Here is a 22,450-nt window from a genome sequence, read left to right as displayed (position 1 = left end):
TAAAATCGTTGAATTTTACATTTTCTCGCATATAAGCCGCCCCCTGATTCACAATTTTCACCTCCATATTCATGGTTTTAATAGGGAGTACAAATGTGTTATTTTGATAGGAAAATCTTTACGGAAAATCATCACTCGTGGTATTTCTGAGACATTGTATGAATAGAAAGGATCGTCTGCTGGATTGCACATTCTGAAACGGTGTTGCCTGCACGTAGACAAATTCAAAAAGGAAGTCATGTGAGCAGTACAACCTAGTTTGTCATCCTTAGGTAAGATGGCAGCGCCCTGAGCGAGCAATGGCAGGCGCAAGGCACACGATTGAAACAAAATATAGTATAAAGAAGCTAATATCCAACAAATCACAGCTAAAATAGTTCAGTTTATTGACCAAGTTTATTTGCTGTATGTTTATTTATGTAAAAAAATATTTGTTTGTAACCTTATTTTGGTTCCAGGCAACTGAAAAAAGGGTACTATAGTGCTTTTTATTTGTTTTTCTTCATTAAAATCAACCTCAAGCTAGTTAATTTTGCAAACATGGACTTTATTGGAAAACAATGACAAACTTACATCGTTAAAAGTAACATATAACAGGAATAACATGTTCTTTTTATGTGTTTAATCACAAAAATGATCATTTGCAGTGGCTTGAATTCCTACCCCGAACACTTGGCACCAAAATGTCCAACTTTTAAAAAAAAAATGTTATCATCTAAACCAAGGGTGTCAGACTCGGGTTGGTTCGCGGACCGCTTTAACGTCAATTTTTTACAAATGGATTAAAAGAACTGGATTAAAAGCCCTTAATATTTAGTTTTTTATAGCTCTAAAACAATGTTTATTTTAGCTTTTTTATATATTTTTTTAGATTTTACAAAATGATACAGAATGAACTAAAAACACAGAAAAAAATGATTAAAAAAATTACAATTATTGATTTAATCAGGAAATTTAATATACATCTATACTCTTCATTTTAATTTGATCTAAAACAGAAAGTCGGCACTCATGATTTACTTTCCCGGACCACACAAAATGATGCGGCGGGCCAGATTTGGCCCCTGGGCCGCCACTTTGACACATGTGATCTAAACATACAAAATGGACAATAACAAAAATATCGGCAGACGAAATGTTAGTTTGTCATTAGATGTTATTTGCAATGTATCTGCCTATATGGTACACGGTCTATTGGTCGCCGGTCTTTTGGTCGCCCGGAAGGTTTTTGATAATTACCATTTAAATCGTTGCTCAAACTCCCTAAATACAAACTGCGAATTACTATTTAGTCATACTTAATGCCCTATTAATTATTAGGCTAGCGAAAAGCTCAAAATTTCCCAGACTTTTATTGTTTTTGGTTGGAGAACTTGTTAAGACCCTGACTGACGTAGCTTCTTAAAGGGACAACGCATGTACATACAAACTCTTAGACACTCACACGTCGGCTCAGTGAAACTGCTCATGGCCATTGTTGGCTTTTATTGATGCGTAGACCGTGTTGTTTTACCTTGTTTTGTCGCCGGTCTTTTGGTCGTCGGTCTTTTGGTCGTCGGTCTTTTGGTCGCCGGTCTTTTGGTCGCCCGTTGTCGCGGTCGGGGCGACCAAAAGACCGCGACCAAAACACCGCGACCGAAAGACCGCGACCAAAAGACCGCGACCAAAAGACCGCGACCAAAAGACCGCGACCGAAAGACCGCGACCAAAAGACCGCGTCCAAAAGACCGGCGACCAAAAGACGGCGACCAAAGGACCGGCGACCAATCGACCGGCCTATATGGTCATAAAGTTGCTTTTATACCTCCTGCTATGTTTGTTTGGAGCCACCAGGGAAAAACCATGCACTGCACTCTGAAATGTCATCAACTGACTAAAGTTTCAGTTGACGTTGCTCGACGTCCAATCCATTTTGACTGGAAGGGGCGAATGGACGTTCGTTCCAGTCAAAACGGATCAGACATCCAACATCGTCAATGGCGCCCATTAAGTTAACGTTAAAAATAAACGGGTCCGGCCCACCCCTTGGTCTAAATCCCGTCTTTCAAATAAAATCTCCTGGCCTTTCCCAGGATTGGAGTCACCTTCACCAAGAGACCTTTCAATGTCTGTGTGAGGTATAAAATGATGTGTACTCAGTGGCGAGGCTGTCAAGACCCCGCTGATAACATTTCTGCCGGCGACAGCCTTGGGAAGCAAGCAATGCGATTAAAAGGAGACGTGGCTTTTTCACCTTCCCCAGGTGGGAAGACCACCTATTGAAGCCTCCATTCTGCAAATGCAAGAAGAGAACTTCTAATTAAGACCCACATGGCTTCACCCAAGTGATCACAGTGGGATTCCGACAGCAGAAGTGGGCCAAGGATACAGTGCGCTAGACAATAATTAGCCGCCATATCTAATTAGCGGCGGAGATAATTGTTTACCGGATCTTACGTGACACAAAGAAGGACTCGGAAAGTGTAATTAATGATCATTTAGACAATAGAAAATGCAAATGTGGACTCTATTTGAAGAGGGGGAGGAGACAGACAGACCTTTGTGGAAATGCGATTACAATTACCGTACTTTATGGACTATAAGTCGCCCTTTTTTCATATTTAAGTGTGATTTTTTTTCTCTCTCTCTGACCACTGATAGCCTATGTTTTTTTCCTTTTTTTAGGTTCCAGTCATCTATTATGCTGACATATGCCTATTTAGCCTGTTATTATACACTTAATTATTGTTAAATTAACAAGTTTTGGGGGGGGTTTCTGGTGTAATAAAAATTGCCCTCCCAAAAATGCAACTCACTAATTAAGCCAATAGAAAATGCAAATTTGGACTCTATTTGAAGAGGGAAAGGAGACAGACCTTTGTGGAAATGCGGTTACAATTACCGTACTTTACGGACTATAAGTCGCCATTTTTTTCATAATTTGCGACTAATATTCAAGTGTGATTTTTTTTCTATATCTGGCCACCGACAGCCTATGTGTTTTTTTTTAGGTTCCAGTCATCTATTATGCTAACATATGCCTATATAGCCTGTTATGCTACACTTTACTATTGTTACATTAACACGTTTTTTTGGTTTCTGTTGTAATAAAAAAATTGCCCTCCCAAAAATGCAACTCACTAATTAAGCCAATAGAAAATGCAAATGAGGACCTTTGTGCAAATGTGTTTACAATTACCGTACTTTACAGACTATAAGTCGCCCTTTTTTCATAATTTGACCAGGTCTTCGACTAATACTGAAGTGCGACTTGCTTTTTTTTATTCTCTCACTGACCACCGACAGCCTGTTTGTTACGTCCACGGCAGACGTCGAGTCAAGATAAGAGGGATTAGGACCCAGTCGCGGGGAAGCAGCCGAGGACGAGGCAAATTGTGCGCATAACCAAAACTTTAATAACTTAGGAGGGACCTTACAAAATAACACGGACTTGTGAAACGAAACATGAAACCAAACCGGACTAGGGAAAACACGTGGAAACGAGGAACAAGGTGGCGTGGATGCCTGGTAAGGGAATTTAGGCAGACGATCCGACAATGACATTAAACTCAGTGGGGTTTAAATAGACACATCAGGGACTAATTTCGAATCACGCGCAGCTGCGCGAACACAATGGCAAGGCAGGAGGGACAAACGAGTCGGGAAAAACAATAGCAGGCTACTCCTAACACTGTTGTGTGTTTTTTGAGGTTCTAGTAATCAGAAAAACTATTACGCTAACAAGTGCCTATTTAGGCTGTTATTCTTCATTTTACTATTGTTACGGTAACATACGTTTGTGTTGGTTTCTGATAAAATAAAAAAAGTCCTCCCAAAAATGCGACACTTCACAAACATCAGGTTTTGCGGCGCTCTTGTCGAAAAAAAATCGTTTAATTATGCACGTATATTAGAATGAGCTAAAAAGTGGCCGTCAGGAAGAACAATCCCGTGGGCCGGATCGGACCCCCTAGCGGGCCACTTCCGGCCCCCGGGCAGCATGTTCCACACCCCTGGTCTAATGTGACCCAAATTGTTCATGGAATGTGAATTTTCAGACAGGTTTGTTGTTGTTTCGATGAATAAATGGTGCTCAATTTATCGATAATGTACCCACTGGTCAATTTAAACATCACCATTCTTTCAAGCAATTGGGTGCAATTCCTACGACAACGTCAAATAAACTGATTGTGCGATGTTCACTTCCTAATTTATCTTTGAAATTAAAACCCATCTGCCATTGGCCCCACAGAGGGTGCATAGACAGCCACATTTTTGTGACCCTGAATCTAGGAAACGACAAAACGGGCACTAAAGGGATTTCCGAGTGTGGTGTTTAAGCTTAACTCTGTACTTAAGTTGGTAATGATGTTGTGATGGAGCATGTCCTCCTAAAATAGGGCACCAGGCACCGTTTTTCATCAGAAAGCAATCTGCCGTGATCACATCGCTAATACCGGTCTTTATCTGCCATCTGTGCGGTATATTTGCAAATGATATTTTCACCGTGTGGTGTCAAAATATTCTTCTTAAACTTGTTGAATGGCAGGTAGTGTTGAAAGATACTGAAGAAATGGAGCCATCTGATCAAGCCGTGCAGTGGTTGTAACATTATTTATATGCAGCCAAGAACTATTTTATAATCAGGTTTTTCGCAGTAAAATGCCATATAAACGCATTGAAAAACCAAATACACTATTTTTGGGGTTTTAAAAGTCTTCTAGTTTTTTTTTAAAGTGGGACTGGGTAAGTATGTTTGTTCATGAAACTCTTTTATTAAATTAAGAGACCTTTAGGGGAGATGTTGGTGCCCTCTATTGGAAACGCTTTGGCTCCAATCATGACAATGCATACTTTCCCAGATTTTATACGTTTTTTTGATCATTTCAAATTGTGTAAGCCGTATAACAACTTTTGTATGGGATTTTCTTAGTACGTTTTTTGTAAAACCGATCTCATTTTACCCATTTTGGCTCTAATCTCGACCGTTTCGGTCACTGGTAGCAGACGTAAACGTCATCGTTGATTGCTAATAATGTCATGCTGTAAGCATGATATGCCCACGTTCATTTCCCTTTTAAAGGTCTGGCTTTTCACTATATAACTATAGCGCGTCAGCAAGCAATGTACCCAAACAGTCAAGCTATCAGCGTAATACAGCGACATCTACAGAATCTTGAATTTAGTGCATACTGAATCAAATTTCAGATACAGATCTTGATTTTGTCCCCCCATCTATCTTTTGCGATTATCATACCTGTCAACGTATATGTTTTTCCCACATTTTATACGTTTTTTTGATCATTTCAAATTGTGTACGCTGTATAACAACTTTTGTACGGGATTTTTAAGTACATATTTGTGAAACTGATCTCGTTTTAGCCATTTCGGCTCTAATCCGGATCGTCTCGGTCACTGGTAGTAGACGAAAACGTCATCGTTGACTGTTAATATTGTCATGCTATTAGCATGCACATTCCCCTTTCACACGCCCGCCTTTTCACTATATAAATATAGCGCGTCAGCAAGCAATGTACCCAGACAGGCAAGCTGTCAGCGTCATACAGCGACATCTACAGAATCTTGAATTTAGTGCATACACTTTGTCCACTTTGGAGAAAATTTTAGACATTAAAGTGCACCCTATGTGAATAAATACGTGCCTCGTTGCATTTTTACGTTTTATTATTGCTTAATACGTGGAATTGCATTCATTAATAAGGGGAGCTTTTTGACAGGTATGACAATGTTCCACCTAGGGCTAATCGGTCTTGACTTTTTGTCTTGTTGGGGACAAACTGACAAAAACAGCTTTTTAGTATCCTCATTTGGGGATTGAAAAGACTCTTACGGAAACTGGTTCATGCCCGTCATCTCATAAAAAATGAAACAAAGACATGACACTGCTGTTACTTATCTATCTGGCTTTCAGTCAAACAGGCTATGTTTGGTAGATGTATTTGACCTTTTTTAGTAGAAGAATTCTCTCTTAAAGGTCTTCTAAATAAAAGTTTCTACGTTTGTTTGCCTCTTTTCTGATTATATTACAAATCTAACCATAAATGCATCGTTAAAATACATATCGTCAGACCCAGGACACGCCAAGCGATCTGGTCAAACGGTGTTTAAGCTCGGCAAATAGCGCTTCTGTGTGGAAAGCTCAAATTTACAGAACTGCAGTACAGAAAATGAGTGACTGTATAGTTCTTATTGGTTCATTGCTAGATAGCTTAATCGTGTGTGGTGACTATTGACCTACAGAGTTCCATGTTCGGATGGCTGTAGGCAAAAGTAAATGAGGCGGTTTAAGATCAAGAAACTCCCATGACAATAGTCGAGGTGTATTATTTTTTATGAGAAATTTAAGTTATGGGGCCATGGGGTAACAATTTTGGTGATTAAATATTTTATACATTGCTTTCTAATAAAATGAATGTAATGATTCCATACCAGTCAACTTCAGTCAATTGTTCCCCTTATGAATGATTGCAATTCCCCTTATTAAGCAATAAAAAAAACCTGTACAAATGCAACGTGGCACAAAGGGTGCACGTAAAAGTCTAAAATTTTCTCCAAAATGAACGGGGCGCCCAATCAGTCGGTGCGCCTTTTGTATGCACTAAATTCAAGATTCTGTAGATGTCGCTGTAGGACGCTGAAAGTTTGACTGTCTGGATACATTGCTTGCTGACACGCTATATTTATATAGTGAAAAGGCGGACGGGTGAAAGGGGAATGCGCATATCATGGTTAAAGCATGACAATATTAGCAATCGACGATGACCTTTTCGTCTGCTACCAGTGACCGAGACGATCCGGATTGGAGCCAAAATGTCTAAAACCAGATTTGTTTTACAATAAAAACATACTTTTTAAAACATTTTTTTTCGTACAAAAGTTGTTATACGGTGTACACAATTTGAAATGATCAAAAAAACGTATATATTGACAGGTATGTGATTTAGTTGACTCAAACTGCCTTTAGATTTCGCTTTGTTTTGGCCACAGCCAGAAGCAGCAGAGTGAAAAGCGAAGAAGCCATTAAAAAAAATGGTGAGGCGTTGCATTAATTTAGCCTCTGGTTGCCTCCAGTGTGATGATTACCAGGATCTTGGTAGAGGTCAGGGCTGAAGTTCTTGAAATACTAATTATAGTTGTCAATAATGCGTTGACCTTGCCACTGCTATGTCATGACCACATCAATCACAGTTTATGGCTCTATTAAATTGCCACCCTAAATTATTAGCCATCTTGTTTGTGCGTTACTTACTCTCCAATTTTTAGAGCTGCTTGCAGGTACGGTGACCATTTGGGAACAATAACAGGTGGGGAAAAGGCATTAAAAAATTGTCCAGCTAATTTAAAGCATGACCGGACGTTTGGTCGCCGGACGTTTGGTCGCCCGGACGTTTGGTCGCCCAGGTGAATATAATTTTGAGAGCTGGTTTCAGCAGTAGATATTTAGATATTAAACTCTCTCTCTCATGAATATAATTTTGAGAGCTGGTTTCAACAGTAAACTCTCTGTCATGTTGTCAAACGTCTGGCGACCAAACGTCCGGCGACCAAACGTCCGGGCGACCAAACGTCCGGCCGACCAAACGTCCGGGCGACCAAACGTCCGGGCGACCAAACGTCCGGGCGACCAAACGTCCGGGCGACCAAACGTCCGGCGACCAAACGTCCGGCGACAGAACGTCCGAGTACCAATTTAAAGTATTGAGCAAGATTATGAAATGGCGATTCTAGCAAAATGAATGCATCCTTGAACGGAACATGTTTGAGGACTGCATGAATGATAACTAGAGTTTAAGTAGCCAGTTCATTCATAATTTGCCCTAAAGTTTGTTTAGTCTTGATGCTTAAACTTGAAATTGGATTGTATTGTATTGGATAACTTTATTCATCCCGTATTCGGGAAAATTTACATTGTGACAGTAGCAAGAAAAGACATAGTTATACGTTAGACAGTACAGTCAAAGGCCGCAGAACAACAAAGCAAAAGCAAAAAGCACAAAGTACAAAGAAAATCAAAGTCAATGGGATCATTAAGAATCACCAAATCATTAAGACAGAAAAGCAGCAAAAATACAAAACGAGCTTTCGGTAGCAAATAGCAAATGACGCAAATGTAGCAAATGACAATAACATGGCGCATCTGTAAATTGAAAGATTTCCAACAGTCAGATGTAAAAATGTAGAATTATGATCTAATCTTTCCTGTTATTTTCTGCACTTTCCACTTTCATTTATATGGGTTTAAGTGAAATGAATTATCATCCCACCTCAATTGAGTCGACGTCTTTGAGTGGAACTTGGCCTTCGAGATTAAATGGAGGCCAAACCCAGATGTTAATATTGATGATTGAACCTCACTCATCAAATTTGCAAGGTGTGACGATGTAAATCTAAAATGACTCTTTTAATGTCTCCTTTTATTAGCAGTCCATCTGCTTTGAGGCCAAGCAGCTGTGTGGGTCACCGGGTGTGGATTCTGCTGGCAGTGACCCACATGACCTTGGACTTCTCGGCCTGCAGCCCCCTCAGTCAAGGTCTGGGGATCAAACTCATGCCTAAACCGGTGCCTCGCTCCAAACCTCGACTGCAGCCCATCTGGGACATGCCTAACAAGCTCCACTGGAGGACCGTGAGCCCTTTGGCCCGCAGGCTTTTAAACTCTATACCTCCAGCCCAAGACAATAAATCCGGGATCGGTCCAAAAGTCGCCGCCCAAAAGCATCGGAAGCCCCCACGCAAACGACCGTGTAAGGAATGCCGGTCGGCGGTCTCTGAAATGAGGGCGAGGGATCCGGGGGTAGCGCAATTTGCAGCTGCTTTTTCCAATGGGAACAGAAGAAACCAAGCTAGGTTGCTACTTCGAGCCAAAAGGCAGCTCAAATGGGAGAGCATCGACAAGTCTCAGGAGGGCCAGACTACCACGGTGGCCGGATTTATTGACTGGGGACCCACGGGGCCAGATGGTATTGATGAGAATAGTAAACCCGAGTCCAAAGTTAACCTGCCCACGAGGCCCTCGACTACTACCGTGACCGGAACCACTAGCACTACAACAAGGCTCTCCCAAAGGACGTTTAATATGGTGACTACCCCAGAACCCAAAAGATCGAGCACTACCAAGGGCCCCAACAGCTTTGGGGACACTGTCAAGCCACCAAAGCCATACGGGGATACGTCAGGTAAGACGGAAATTCTTATTTTCTTTGTTCGTGGATGGAACATAATGGAGTAAATACATGTTAATTTATAAGTTTTTTGGGTTATTTCAAATTGTGTACGCTGTATAACAACTTTTGGATGGGAAAAAATATATTTTTTAAGTATGATTTTTGATTATTTCAAATTGTGTACGCTGTAAAACAACTTTTGGACGGGAAAAATGTTTTTTGTAAAGCCGATCTTGTCTTCCCCATTTTCGGCTCTAATCTGATTGCTAATGTTGTCATGCTTTGAGCATGAGATGCACCAGTCACAGCCCTTTTCACTATATAAATATAGTGTGTCAACAAGCAATGTACCCAGAAAGTCAAGCTGTCAGCGTCATACAGTGACATCTACAGAATCTTGAATTTAGTGCATACTGAATCAAATTTCAGATACAGATCTTGATTTTGTTCCCCTTTCTGTCTTTTGCGATTATTATACCTGTCAACGTATACGTTTTCCCCCATATTTTATACGTTTTTTTGATCATTTCAAATTGTGTACGCCGTATAACAACTTTTGTACGGGATTCTTTTAAGTAAATTTTTATGAAACTGATCTCGTTTCAGCCATTTTGGCTCTAATCTGGATCGTCTCGGTCACTGGTAGTAGACGAAAACGTCATCGTCGACTGCTAATATTCTCATGCTTTAAGCATAATACGCGCATGCCTTTCACACATCCGCCTTTTCACTATATAAATATAGCGTGTCAGCAAGCAATGTACCCAGACAGTCAAGCTGTCCGCGTCATACAGAATCTTGAATTTAGTGCATACAAAAGGCGCACCGACTGATTGGGCGCCCCGTTCATTTTGGGGAAAATTTCAGACTTTTAAGTGCGCCCTAGAGGAGTAAATATGTGCCAAATTTTTTTCAGGTTATTATTTCTTTATTAGGGGAATTGCAATCATTAATAAGGGGAGTGATTGGCCGAGGTTGACAGGTGTGGTAGAAGTAGAAGGTACTCTCAGAATTTGAAGATCAGGTAGCATTCGTGTACGGAAAAGAAAAATCACTTCTTGGTGATGTGTGAAACAAGTCTCAGCATGAAACAATTATACGTGGCACGTTGAAGGATTAAAGGCAGTATTGTTTAGTACTATTACGTTTAGGGTTTTAAAATTTGTCTACAACTAGTTTGGATTGCACAGTAGGGTTTAAAACAAGTGAGTTGGCCCGCGGGCCATAGATTTGACAACACAGTAGTAGAATACTGCAAACAGTTTTGTGTTCAAATGTACGCTTGTTGTCTCTTAACCTAAATATTCAACAATAAATACATGTAGCATTTGTGTGAAAATGGCGCTCAGATGTGATGATGGGGCTCTGGAATAGATGGGGATTTGCATTATGTTTGTTCTTCTGTTGTTTTAGGCGTTGATAAACATTACAAGACTGATTAAACATGCACCACACATTCTATCTTGACATTTTAAGTAAGTATAGTATCAACCAAGATTTTGCTACATTTCCCACTAAAACAGCCATTTGGACCAATTTTCCCAACAGAAAAAAATAAAGTAAAAAATAAGATTCATAATTAAAGACCACCCCCTGCATAATATAACTTTATTGATGTATGTAGTTAAAAAAATACATTATTCCCCAGATACAACTGATTAGATAGAATAGAATGTGTTATTAGAGGAAGCTGTAGTGGACTGTATAACACTATATTTTCTCGCATATACGCCGTATTTGTCGCAAAAAAAAAAAGATGACTGAATCAAGGGTACGGCTTATATGCGCACAAATTACACTAAGCACGCACAAAACTGCAAGGTGACAAAGACGAAACGCCATAACGCAAGACAATGCGGCCGATACGGTCATTTATTTCAACATAGAGAAAAGATAAACTAAATGTATTTGGACATCTATGAATAAAATTCAAGAAAAAAAACATATCTTGCATAAAACAGGAAAAAATCACTTACTTGAGCCGGCCTTTGCTCGCTCAGGGCGCTGCCATCTTACCTAGGGATGACAAACTAGACCGCTACAGACACACTTACTAGTTGTACTGCTCACGTGACTTCCTTTTTGAATTTGTCTACGTGCAATCAACAATCTTAAGGAATGTGCAATCCAGCAATCGATTTATAAAGTATCTCAGAAATACCACGTGCGATGATTTTTCTTAAGATTTTCCCTTCAAAGTAACACATTTGTACTCCCTATTAAAACCATCAATATGGAGGGGGAAATTGGGAATCAGGGGGCGGCTTATATGAGAGAAATTGTAAAATTCAACGATTTTAAGGCAATTTTAAGGGTACGCAGAGGCGGTCAATATGCGGGAAATTATGGTAATATATACTTTATATGTTTTTAAGTCTTCCAACTTTACATAAGGATCCTGTCATTGCAGATTAGGGAAAAAAGTACTTATCATAATTAGTCAGGCTCTCAGTAAGTGTGAGATTACAGTATCTGCACTCACCCTTGCACTAAATAAGATGCGTGAGTCCAACTGACTCATGAATAACGTCAGCAGTCAGCACAAATGAAAGCCATTAATGTGCTTTGTCTCCGTTTATAAGCGTGCATGTAATATTACCGTAATTATCTCTTGTGTGTTTATAGTTGTCAAGGATGTAATATTGAGCGTTTAGCGCCTGAGTCTGAAAAACACCCCTCTGACATTTAAATTGGGGAATAATTGGGGGTTACTTATAAACCAGTGGCCATTTTCTGCACAATAATGGATTTTGCAAGCAATATACATCAAATTTAATTACAATGTCTATGGAGATTTTAGTCCACCTTTGAATGAATGATTGAATGCCTTTTTTGTCACTGAACAATTGTACGATGAAATTGAGAAATTCTCTAGGGGAAATAGTCAATGTGCATAATAGTAAAATGTAGAAATCTTAAAATATTTAGAAAGAAAAAATACAATTATTATATTGAGAGAGTTTGATTAAATATTCTTTTTTTAGATTGCATTTTTGATTTCAACATTTTAACAAATGTTTTTTTATATAATTAAATAAATAGAAAACTGGAAATATTCTATTACATTTTTTAATGTTCATTTTTTAAAATACTGTTTTTGATTAAAAACTAAATGAAAAAATGAAAGATTTGTTTAAATTAAACGTTAAACACCCTCTTTATGTCTTTGAATAATTTCTATTTTCATGTAAAAAAATAAAAGAAAGTATATTTTAAAAAGTTTTTTTTAAATTTAATTAAAAAAGTGGAAAACTGGAAATATGTTTAATGTTTATATTTTTAAAAATACAGTTTTTGATTAAAAGCAAACCGAAAAAACAAATATTTTAATATAAAATATATTTTTAAATAAATATAATATAATAATACTTTTTTTAATTGAAAAATATTTTAGTATAAAATATTTTTTTAAATAGATATATAACAATATTTTTAAATGAAAAATATTTTAATATAAAATATATGTTTTAAATGAATATAAAATAACAATAATTTTTGAATTGAAAAATATTTTAATACAAAATATATAATTTTTAAATAAACATAATATAACAATATTTTTGTATTGAAAAATATTTTAATATAAAATATTTTTTTAAATAAATATAATATAACAATATTTTTTTAATTAAAAAATATTTTAATATTAAATATATTTTTTAAATAAATATAATATAACAATATTTTTTTAATTGAAAATTATTTTAATATAAAATACATATTTTAAATAAATATAATATAATAATTAAAAAAAATAATAATAATGTTTTATTTTTAAGAGTAAACATTTCCTATACATACATAATCTGAATTTATGCATTACCATGATGATAAGGCATAACATACATGATTTACTTCTGTGGCCCGCACAAAAGAATATAACGGGGTCAGATCTATCCCCCGGGCCACCAGTTTGACACCAATGGTCTCTGTTTCCATGGTTAAATAAACACCATAAAAAAAAGTTACATTTCCCAGGAGTAAAATTTTAACACTGCATTGAAACGTAGTGTGCGTGTTAACCTACAATCATGGATAGACTTTGAAGAAATGGTACCGTCGTCGCAATCTACCCCCAGCTTGCCCTTTTTGGCCTCCTTCTGAGAATTTTCCATCCAGACCGACTAAATTATTCAGCGACGCCTTTCACAATGAGAGTGAGGCATTGTCGAGCAATTGTTTGCGAGTTCTCCTTCAACCTTTGCTACATCTCTCAAGCCCACACTTCACTCGGCGCCACTCGGCAGTTCGTCCTTCGATCGCTGTTTTAGATTGCCTGGCGGCTCAGTGAAAATCTGGATAGATTGACACTTTGACATCAACGCTAATTGCCAATTCCTAACGATCGGCCGTCCCCTTTGACGGAAGTCTTCCCCTCACCTGTCCCGCCAAGGTTTTTGGCGGTGCCAGAGGTGAACTTGTCTTGGTTACAGAGTCTATATGAGGGTATTTAACGTCTCAGTGAATCTTATCTAGCGGTGAGGTGGTTGTATTTCAACCTTTTAAAGATAAGTACATTATTCAAGACCTTTCTGAGCAAATGCTGCGTGGGTGTTCAGCATTAGCTCCAAGTGGCTCTCACTAAAAATGCCTGCTTAATGCACAAAAAAGCTAGAGGACATTTAATTCACGACCAATTTTCCATGTAGCGTATTTTTCGGACTATAAGTCGCACCTGAGTGTAAATCGTAACAGCCAAAATATAGATACTGTATTTTTTTGATTATAAATCACACCGGAGTCGCAACAACCAAAAAATACACAATGAAAAGAAAAAATAGATACTGTATTTTTTGGAATGGAAAGTCACACCTGAGTATAAATCGTAACAGACAAAATAGAGATACTGTATTTTTCGGACTATAAGTCACACCTGAGTCACAACGGTCAAAAAATACACAATGAAGAGAAAAAATACATACCATATTTTTTTTTACTTTAAGTCTCACCCGAGTATAAGTCGTAACAGCCAAAATATGGATACCAGGTTTTTCGGTCTACAAGTCACACCTGAGTATAATTTGCAACAGCCAAATATTGGACACTATTTTTTGTACTACAAATCACACCTTAGTACAAAGAAGCTAAAAAATACACAATGAAGAGAAAAAAATTGATATCATATTTTTGGGACTGTAAGTCACCCCTGAGTACAATTCGCAACAGCCAAAAAATACATAATGAAGAGATAAAAATGTATACCCTATTTTTCGTACTACAAGTCACACCTGAGTATAAGTCGCAACAGCCAAAAAATGGATGCCATGTTTTTCGGATGTGAAAGTATAAGTATAAGTCTCAACAAACAAACAAAATATCCAATGAAGAGAAAAAAAATAGTCATTGTATTTTTTGGACTACAAGTCAAACCTGAGTATAATTCGCAACAGCCAAAAAAATGAATACTGTCTTTTTCGGAGTATAAGTCGCAACAGCCAAATATTGGATACTGTATTTTTTTGTACTACAAATCACACCTTAGTATAAGTCACAACAGCCAAAAAATGCACAATGAAGAGAAGAAAAACATTTTTGTATCATATTTTTCGGACTACAAGTCAAATCTGAGTATAAGTCACAACAGCCAAAAAATGAATATCATATTTTTCGGACTACAAGTCACACCTGAGTATAAGTTGCAACAGCCAAAATATAGATAACGTCTTTTTCAGAGTACAAGTGACACCAGAGTATAAGTCTCAACAGCCAAAAAATACACAATGAAGAGAAGAAAAACATTTTTGTATTATATTTTTTGGACTAGAAGTCACAACCTGAGTATAATTCGCAACAGCCAAAAAATTAATACTGTCTTTTTCGGAGTATAAGTCTCACCTGAGTATAAGTCGCAACAGCCAAATAGTGGATACCGTATTTTTTGTACTACAAGTCACCCCTGAGTGCAATTCACAACAGCCAAAAAATACCCAATGAAGAGAAAAAAATTGATACCGTATTTTTCGTACTACAAGTCACACCTGAGTATAAGTCGCAACAGCCAAAAAATGTATACCATGTTTTTTGGACTATAAGTCACACCTGAGTATAAGTCGCAACAGCCCAAAAATGAATACCGTCTTTTTCGGAGTATAAGCCTCACCTGAGTATAAGTCGCAGGCGCCAAAAAATACCCAATGAAGAGAAAATAGAACCGTCCCATGGTGTATAATATTATTATTAATATAAGTTTTACAGATAATTAGTGTCTAAAAATCCACATAACAGGCCGTCGGTAGTCAGAGATAGAGTTAAAATAAAACAAGTTGTACTTGAGTATTAGTCGCAGGCCTGGCCAATCTATTAAAAAAAAGTACGACTTATAGTCTAGAAAATACAGTATTTATGACCATATCTCCTAACATAAACTTTCAAATAACTGTGATTAGTTCTCTGTGAGATAGTTTGAATTTAGTTGCTCGCTCACACATTTATTATTTTCCGTTAAGCTTATCCAGACAAAGATTGCGGGGGTACTGGAGCCTATCCTCGCCAATTGTGGGAAGTTACATGCTTTAGTTGTTGTTGTTTTTTTAAATAGATAGGTATTTGAAGTTGTACAGCCAATAGTAGTGAATTATGTAGGTTACCTTCACATTTTTAACACTTGTATGAAGTTTCATATCAGATCTTTTATTAAATTAAGAAGCCAAGGGGGCGCCTTTGTCGTTCACATCAAGGAATCATGACGGCTTTAGTGGAGATGGCAAAGCTTGCCGCCTAGAGGTCTTTAGCCTTCATCTTTATCGGCTGTATCATCTTCTCTGCCTTTTTACTTGGTGACAATTTGATAAATCTACAAAGCAACGGACCACAAAAAGTCATTTTTCAACAACAATGAGTTTTACATGCTATTCTGTCCACCCCGTTTCCATTGTATTGCTCTCTTTCTAATTTAGCTTGATGTAGGTCATCATTTGAGCATCATTATTTCTTTTTTTATAAGGAACTCCAACTAATGAAGGCTGTACAAACAGTTGCCTTATCCTGAAAAAAAACCCATTTGTATGTGGTTATTAGTACTTGTGGATTTGTAAGAATTGTAATTAATTGTAAGGTATCGAGGATCTTATTTCAATGCGATGTGCCTTGAATTTGTAACGTAAAAATGACTTTGCCTTGGCAATGACTTATTATATTTCAACAAACAGCCGTCCAAAAAATACAGTGTGAACTTAAAAATCTGTGCAAAACAACATAACAGACTGTCAGTGGTCGGAGCAGAAAAAAAACCATATAAATTGCACTTGAGTATTAGTCGCTAGTCCACCTAAACTATGATAAAAGGGAGATTTATAGTCCGGAAGATGCGCTAGTTGTTAAATGACCAAAACTACAGTGGTAACCCTAATTCCTTGCAAATTGGAGTTTTTGTCAACAAAACAATAGGGGCGACTATTTTGGAGGAAATGATATAATGATACAAGGTACTAGGGTTCTTCGCAGAAAATCTTTTATTGTTGCAAAAATATACTTGTCAACTTGTACTTTTCCCGTATATATTACGTTTTTTTGATCATTTCAAATTGTGTACACTATAACAACTTTTGTACGGGATTCTTCTAAGTACATTTTTGTAAAACCAATCTCATTTTCCCCATTTTGGCTCTAATCCGGATCTCGGTACCTGGTAGCAGACGAAAACGTAATTGTCAACTACTATTATTGTCTTGCTTAAGCATGATATGCACAAATGCATTCCCATTTTACCCTTTTCATTATATAAATATAGCGCGTCAGCAAGCAATGTACCCAGACAGTCAAACTGTCTGTGTCATACTGCGACGTCTACAGAATCTTGAATTTACTGCATACTGAATCGAATTTCGGATACAGATCTTGATTTTGTTCCCCCTTTCCATTTTTGCGATTATCATACCTGTCAACCTATACGTTTTTCCCATATTTTATACATTTTTTGATCATTTCAAATTGTGTACGCCGTATAACAACGTTTGTATGGGATTTTTTTCAAGTACGTTTTTTGTAAAACCAATCTCGTTTTCTCCATTTCGGCTCTAATCCGGATCGTCTCGGTACCTGGTAGCAGACGAAAACGTCATTGTCGACTACTATTATTGTCTTGCTTAAGCATGATATGCACAAATGCATTCCCATTTTACCCTTTTCATTATATAAATATAGCGCGTCCGCAAGCAATGTACACAGACAGTCAAACTGTCAGCGTCATACAGCGACATCTACAGAATCTTGAATTTACTGCATACTGAATCGAATTTCGGATACAGATCTTGATTTTGGTCCCCCTTTATATCTATTGCGATTATCATACCTGTCAACGTATACGTTTTTCCCATATTTTATACATTTTTTGATCATTTCAAATTGTGTACGCCGTATAACAACGTTTGTATGGGATTTTTTTCAAGTACGTTTTTTGTAAAACCAATCTCGTTTTACCCATTTCCGGTCTAATCCGGATCATCTCGTACCTGATAGCATGCGTAAACGTCTTCGTTGACTGCTAATATTGTCATGCTTTAAGCACAATATGCGCACGCACATTCCTCTTTCGCACTTCCGCCTTTTCATTATATAAATATAGCGCGTCAGCAAGCAATGTACTGTGAGCGTCATACAGCGACATCTACATAATGTTGAATTTAGTGCATACTGATTGGGCACCCTGTCCACTTTGCAGATAATTTTAAACTTTTAAGTGCGCCTTATGCGAGTAAATATGTGCTGTGTTGCTTTTATACGTTTTTTAATCGCTTAATAAGGGGAATTGCAATCATAAATAAGGGGAGCATTTGGCCAAGGTTGAAAGGTATGCAAAACAAAGGAAATATTGTTTGTGAGAGTGGCCTTTTCTAACCTGGCCACCCGTATAAAATGAAATGCTTTTGTCAGCCTTTAAGGAATTTCATCCATTGATCAAGGTCAGGGGCTCGCTGTATTATTGCTGAGTTTGGACAGATGTTCTTTTCTAATTGTCCACGGCCTTGACGTCAGTCACGGCCAAAAGAGGAAATGCAAATGACAGAAATGTCAGAAGTTAATCTGCCTTTTCTGTGGCGAGCGACCCCCGAATGCAGCTGGAAGTTAAAGCTTTCTGGTGCCAAGTGTAGATATCATTCATCCAAGGTTGACTTGGGCGAGAGAAGGCTCGCCAGCCAAGCAGCTTTTGGAAAATGACTTAGCGGCACTTCCTTTTGAGCTTTCCAAAGACAAATTGGCTTGGATCCGTCCCATTAGACAGCCGCTTGATGGAGAGGTGAGATGCATAAGGCCACCAGAGGCCTTTTCATCATGACAACTCTTTTCTTTCTCCTCTTGAAGCATGTCACTTGCTGCAATGTGTCTTTGTGTCCAATAAGCTTTAATGCTCCATCACTTACCCGCACGAAGCGGAATAATCCAAAAATATGAAACTGCAAACTCAGAAAGAACATTAGTTTTTAGTTGTGGGTTAGTCTATTTCAGAAATAGTGTTTGATGTAAGGTGGACATAAATGGAAAATGGATATACAGTGGTACCTCGAGTTACGAGCTTAATTCGTTCCGGGACTGAGCTCGTATGTCAATTTTCTCGTAACTCAAACGAACGTTTCCCATTGAAATGAACTAAAAACAAATTAATACGTTCCAACCCTCTGAAAAAACACCAAAAACAGGATATTGGATTGGAAAAACATTTTTATTTGTTCTAATTCACTATATATTAACAAAGTAACAAATAACTAGTGGTTTAATAGTACTAAAATGTGTTCAATATTATTAAAATTAGACAGATTTCGCGAGAGAGACTTTTTGCACGGCAACACGTTCGTAACATAACAAACAAATTTAAATGAACTTGGATTACGATGCAAACTCGCTGAAAAATAAGTTTAATCTAACCTTACACTGAACTTAATTCTAATTTTGTTTTACATTTTGATACTTTTCTTCTCTCGGCTTGGCTCTATTTGCCCAGCCTCCACTGACAGATGCAACCTATCGAGGGTTGTTTGCTTTTGTATTCAAAATATTCAGAAAATGATGCACACAAATGTCCTCACAATCGGATAACGCATGACCACCTGCCAACGAGAAGTAGTATATACTCCTCTCGTATTAGCGAACGATCCACCATTCGCACTGACTAACGGGAAAAAAAACTGAAAAAATGCAACCCAGTGCTCACAGAGACATTACAAAGAGGGAGTTGCGACCAGAGACATTATACGAGGGAGTTGTGGGGAGAGAGACAGTGGCCATGATGTTCTTATGAGCAGCCTCTCGCGTCCGCTGTCTGCTCGTATGTCAAAATTTGTCTGGTATCTTAAGATAAATATTTGCTCAAAATTTTACTTGTATCTCAAATTGCTCGTATGTCGAGGTACCACTGTCCAGTGGTGCCTCTACTTACAAACTTGTCGTAACTTGGATTTTTCGTAAATAGATCGGTATTTTATCGAATTTGTTTCACGCTCGCCAAAAAAAAAAACTAAAACCCTTAAAAATGCTCAAAGTTAGGTTTAGTGATTAACAAACATCAAATTATTTTTTTAACCATCGACAATATATTGGTTCATATTTACGCATTCACAACAGCAATTATTGTTTAATGAATTTTCACTTTGACGCCAAAAAGTAAATCTTTTTATTTCCGCATTATTTTATTTCCAGATTCTGCAATATTTTAGTATTTTAGAATTTACCTTGCCAGGGTGTGACTTTTTATATTTTTATATGACTTACTTATGTTTTTTTTACTGGGAAAACACACTTGGTGGAGTAGCACCACCAATTTCGTTATACGCAGCTGTGTATGATGACAATCAAGACTTTTGATTAGATTTTGATTATCTGTTTAAAAAAAAATGAAAATAAAAACCGGTTCCACACCAAAAAATAATTTTGAGCAGAAAACATTTCGTTTGTTTTCGTGAAAACAAAATCAAAGATTTGAATTTCTGAATTATACTCAGCCCTATGAACCAGAATGAACATTTTATATTCTAATTTTACCTTCCATGTGACTCATTTAAATGTGCTTTTGTCTCCCCTGCATTTTAGGTTTGGCCGTTCACCAGATAATCACAATCACTGTGTCTCTCATTATGGTTATTGCAGCCTTGATCACAACACTGGTCCTTAAAAACTGGTAGGAAAGTCTCCTTTCTTTAAAACCATGATAAAGCAAAGCTTGCTATCTATCAAAACTTGGTTGTTTCTTCTTTTTTGAAAGCACAAGGTATGATTTTATTGTGGTTTCTTGTCTTTGGTGCGTGTTTTTGTAGCTGTGCACAGTCAGGAAATGGCCGCCACAATAGCCATCAACGCAAGATCCACCAGCAGGAAGAAAGCTGCCAAAACCTGACAGATTTCACCCCAGCCAGGGTTCCTAGCAAGATGGATATCTTCACTGCCTACAACGACAGTCTGCAGTGCTCTCACGAGTGTGTTCGGACTGCTGTGCCCATCTACACCGACGAGATGATCCAGCAGACGCCGGTCTACAAGAGCGCTTATAACGGAAACAGGTACCGTATTTTGCCGTTTAATATATCCGGGTATATTAAATGATTTTTGCTTTTTGGAGCCTCCCGTTTGTGTGCCATTTAATATACCCCTGCTGTTTACTATATTATATAATCGGACATAGGCCCTGTCGTCATCATCAACAACAAAAGCCTAATGAAATTGGTAGTGATTCTCCATAAGGTGCGTTTTCTCGGCAAAAGACCCAAATAAGTGATAATTTCGGACTCGTAATTTGGCATTCTGCCGTTATGGATACATCGCATCACCCCCCGAGCGGATCACTTACCTCTCACTGTCTTTCACTTACCTTCAGTCAGCCAGTAGGAGGCAGATCACCGCCCAAACGTCTTTTCATATTACCTCACCCCGAAGTTATTACACAGAAGGGATTGTGTGTTGTGTTACCACAAGTTTAGAGTCTTGATGGATGTGGGGAAAAAAATGTCCTTAAGCCTATTTGTCCGTACTTTGTGGGACCTATAGCGTCTGCCAGAGGGCAGCAACTGGAACAGATTGTGACGAGGGTGGTATGGGTCCCCGATGATGTTCCTGGCTCTGCTGAGGTAATATACCCGACCGGGTATATTAAACGGCAACTCCGCTTTTTTGGCAAGATTTGTATGGTGTTCATGGGGGCATAATTATAGATACTTAAGTTCATTAAAATTCCAAGTCAGACTTTATTCAGGAGTAAGTACTTTTAACCTGAGCCGTAAGTAGTTTTATTCCGCAAAACGTTGATGCACCCCGTCACGGCATAAAGAGTGCGTAGTGGATCGTACTTTCCCGTTTGTGCGCCATTTAATATACCCGGGTATACTGTACTAGTATAATATATACTATAAATTTATTTTTTTAAGTCTTTACAACTTTACATAACGATTTTAAGGCAATTTTAAGGGTACGGCTTATATGCAGAGGCGGCTAATATGCGAGAAAATACGGTAATATTTGACAACTGCAGTGTCTGTTTACAAAATAGTCACCAATACAACTTAACACTGAGATTCCAACGCCTTATGAAGTTTATATAAAAAGGATTCTGTTTTGTGGAGGATGCTGTTGGAGTCGAATACCTTGAACATTGTTGGTGTCGTGCGGGGAGAGGCTTCTTAGTTTTAACAGTATTCGCTGTCAGATGGGATAACAGTTAGTGTCATCTGAGCTGCCGGGCATGCAAAGATGGTCACGATTACTTATTGTAACCAAAGCTTACAAGAGATTTAGTATGCTAGCAGTGAGGGAAGAGTAATTCATCGGGTAGAAAGAAACAGTCTTCCGAGTGTCTTCCATATTTCAGCATGCAAAGTGCACTCTTGGTGACTTTTTACATAAGCTTTGGATTGTTTGCTAGGGTTGCTCGAAACATTTACTTAATCTCCAATGAATTTTTTAGATTCATTCACAGGCTTGTATATAAAGCATGTTTGTTTATATTACTTTAACTATGGCTTTACATTTGAGATAGAAATGTGTATTAGGACCAAAAACTATCGTTGGAGGGTAAATATTTTTATTTGTTTGTTTTTTAAAGTGAAAAAATACTTTTTGAAATAATGCAGTGCTGTATTAGAATGTTAGGAAAATATTTACAGTTTATTTTGATTTTTTAAAATTTCATAAATTAAAGTTAAGAAACTTTTGTACATTTTTTTAAATTACTTTTTATGTTTTTTTTATTTTAAAATGTGAATACATAAAAATGAATATTTTTTATTTTGATTTTTTAAAATTTCATAAATTAAAGTTAAGAAACTTTTGTACATTTTTTAAAATTACTTTTTGCGTTTGTGTTT

General features: G+C 37.6%; 1 protein-coding gene across 3 annotated transcripts in view; it reads left to right on the top strand.

Moving 5' to 3' along the window:
* ajap1 (adherens junctions associated protein 1) overlaps window positions 1-22,450 on the top strand; it is a 41,676-nt gene that overhangs the window by 10,759 nt on the left and 8,467 nt on the right. For all 3 annotated transcript variants that reach the window (XM_077613873.1, XM_077613886.1, XM_077613878.1), the window contains exons 2-4: window positions 8,422-9,176; window positions 20,187-20,274; window positions 20,411-20,653. In XM_077613873.1, coding sequence (XP_077469999.1) covers window positions 8,422-9,176; window positions 20,187-20,274; window positions 20,411-20,653 — 1,086 coding nt within the window. The remainder of the gene's footprint in view (window positions 1-8,421; window positions 9,177-20,186; window positions 20,275-20,410; window positions 20,654-22,450) is intronic.

Source organism: Stigmatopora argus, chromosome 1 (genome assembly GCF_051989625.1).
Source record: "Stigmatopora argus isolate UIUO_Sarg chromosome 1, RoL_Sarg_1.0, whole genome shotgun sequence".
NCBI lineage: Eukaryota > Metazoa > Chordata > Actinopteri > Syngnathiformes > Syngnathidae > Stigmatopora > Stigmatopora argus.
Note: the sequence above shows the minus strand (reverse complement) of the source record. Positions and strands in the feature narration are given on the sequence as shown.